At 44.4% G+C, this 2,844-nt stretch overlaps 1 protein-coding gene across 1 annotated transcript in view; it reads right to left on the bottom strand.

Annotated features, from left to right (window-relative positions):
- The window catches only part of ARHGAP18 (Rho GTPase activating protein 18), a 67,528-nt gene that overhangs the window by 41,888 nt on the left and 22,796 nt on the right, over positions 1–2,844 (bottom strand). Inside the window, exon 2 of the mRNA XM_015817642.1 lies at positions 2,372–2,571. Coding sequence (XP_015673128.1) covers positions 2,372–2,571 — 200 coding nt within the window. The remainder of the gene's footprint in view (positions 1–2,371; positions 2,572–2,844) is intronic.

Below are 2,844 nucleotides of genomic sequence, written 5' to 3'. Positions count from 1 at the left end.
TACGGTTTGGCCCTAATCCAGTATCAATAATGGCTGGAATTCTTTCTTACTCTTGAACTATAAACCAATGGGCAATAAATGTTGCTCATATTTTCTGGAAGCAAAGCTGGCAGTATCACATCATGAATTATGTATATCACATTACTGTGAACCAGCCAATGAAATGGTGAAATCTTTTATACTACATTCCAGGCAGTTTAGGATTCAATTAATTTCAGTTTCATAAATAAAGAAACCAGGAGTACAGACTGCTTTATAGTACCGATTTTTAAAATACAGTGAAAATATTCCTGAATTTCTAGGACACTGTTGATATTTTTGGTTTGGTGTTTTTTTAAAGGAACATTTTTAAAGCTGATCAATGTTTGATCATCAATGGCTACTCAGACAAAGTCTATATTGTAATAATGTTGAGCACACATCCAAAAATCAATTGTGGTTGTTCCAATATATTTCAAATTGCTACAATACAGGTAATCCCCGAGTTACAAGTGTTCACTTAACGCTCATTCAAAGTTACGTGATGAGCACCCCCTAGTGCTTACAATTAAGTCCCAAAATTAGGAATATTGCAGCACCACAGCAGTCATTCGCCCTTACGAGTGACCGCAGTGGCTCTGCAACATTCACCCTGGTTATTCCCTCCCTCCCCACCCGCGCCCCGGGTCTCCCTAGGCACCAGGCCTTCAATACTCACCCTGCGAAGATCGAGATCCTTTGCTTTATTGGCTGCTCCAGGCCTTCGATGCGTTCACAGAGAATGGAGGCCTAAAGTAACGCAAGATCACGCAAGATCAGTGGGGCAAGATCTCATGCTACTGATCTCGCGAGATCTCACGGTACTTTAGGCCTCTGTTCTCTGCAAGAGAATGGAACCAAAGCCGGGGGATGCTTCAATGTTCCCCCGGAGGCTGGATCGGGACTCCGGAGGCCTTTTCCAGGCCACTGCCCCCCCAGATCTGAGGCCAGAGGATGCTTATGTAGCCCTCTGGAGGAGTTTTACAGGCTGCTGCCACCCAGATCAGGGCATGGGGGGAGCGGAAGCGTTCCACAGCCTCAGATCCGGGTGGCAGCGGCCTGGAAAATATCTCTGGAGCCCAGATTGGGCCACGGGGGTGCAAAAGCATCCCCCAGACTCAGATCTGGGCTGCAGCAGTCTGGAAAAGGCCTCTGGAGCCCTGATCGGGCCATGGGAGGGCTGCAGAAGCATTTGCCAGCCTCAGATCCGGGTGGCAACAGCCTGGAAAAGGCCTCCAGAGCCCAGATCAGGCCTCGGAAGGGTGCGGAAGCGTTCCCCGGCCTCAGATCCAGGTGATAGCGGCCTGGAAAAAGCCTCCGGAGTCCAGATTGGGCCACAGGGGGCTGCAGAAGCGTCCCCAACCTCAGATCCGGGCAGCAGCAGAAACCGTGGCAGAGAGGAGACGGATCTTTTCCAGGTGAGTCCGGCGCGGCAGGAAGGGAAGAGGAAGCATGTGGTATCTTAGTGGATCGGGGAGGTCTTGGTGGCCTGTTCCATCACTAGGCCCTCCATGGCCTTCCCCACCCTGAAATACTTCATGATCGTTTAATGAGCCGCATGCGTTTTAACGAGCAAGGGAGTGATCTCGTTCAAGGTACGAGATTCACTCTATGAGTTTTCGAGTTATGAGTGGAATGGACACTTGTAACTGGAAGACTACCTGTACTATCCTCACCAGAGGCTAGTATGACAGAAAAATAAAATAGTTATTCAGGACCTAATTGCCAAAAGTAAAGCTGATCCTGGTTTGATGTAGGCCTTGTAAACCATATACACAGATGACTTGTATTTTATTCCATTATCTTCTCCAGTCCTATTACTTTTTATATAATGAATGTGTACGTTCTGACTGGAGATAATTACATAGCTAGCAAGCATCACAAAAATCAGAACCTCTCATACCCCCTTCAACATCAATGGGAAACATATGGAACCAATCTATTGGGTATAATTAAAGCTTTATATATCTAGCATCTTGCTTCCAGAGATGGTCAACCAAATACCCAGAATCAAAACTCACTCCAATGTATGTTCTGGTTTTCAATGTCATAATTAATAAATAACTGCTCATAATCCTTCTTTAAAGCTATCTGCACATATTGCAGCCATAAATTCCACACATAAATTATATGCCATTTAAGGAAGTATCTTTCCTTACAGTCCTTAGTAATCTATAGTAACACATCCGTGTTTTTGACATTATTACCAGCATACCATTACTAGGTGACAGATTTAGAGACATCCACCAATCTGAAATCTGTACTACACAAACCTAGACTAGAAGCAGAAACCAAACAGTGCAAAACCAAACCTTCAAAATCTATGGAATAATTTCATAGAGTATGTAATTACCGTCAGGTTCTTTCACCACAACCAGATCACGTTCTTCATGATTACCACTTCTTGTTTCATGGATATTTTCAAGTTCTTTCCAATAGTCATCCATGGATAACTCATCAAGTGAATCTTGAGATCCTGAATGCTCGCAAGGGAGCTTCCCTGAAGGCTTCTTAGAGTTATCATGATTCATTGTATACTGACCAGACCTCCGGCTAGAAAACAAACACACCAAAATAAAAATTTAAGTCTGTGGAACAAGCCCAGAATGGCATCAAAGTCTACAAGAAACCCAATCCTGATGATCCCATGGGCCAAACCACAGAGGTGAGAGTTGTCTCCTGAGTAGTATTAAGCATTTTTTCAGCCTCAACAGATGGCATCATTGGCCTACCTTATCCAAGCTCAAAAGATAACAGCCATTCCTACTTAGTATTGAATTGGAGACAGCTGGGAATACTATGTATGAATGTATAAATGGGTGTCTG

The sequence above is a fragment of the Protobothrops mucrosquamatus genome, unplaced genomic scaffold (genome assembly GCF_001527695.2).
Source record: "Protobothrops mucrosquamatus isolate PMUCROS unplaced genomic scaffold, P.Mucros_1.0 scaffold614, whole genome shotgun sequence".
Taxonomy (NCBI): Eukaryota; Metazoa; Chordata; class Lepidosauria; order Squamata; family Viperidae; genus Protobothrops; species Protobothrops mucrosquamatus.
This window is presented reverse-complemented; position numbering and strand designations above follow the sequence as displayed.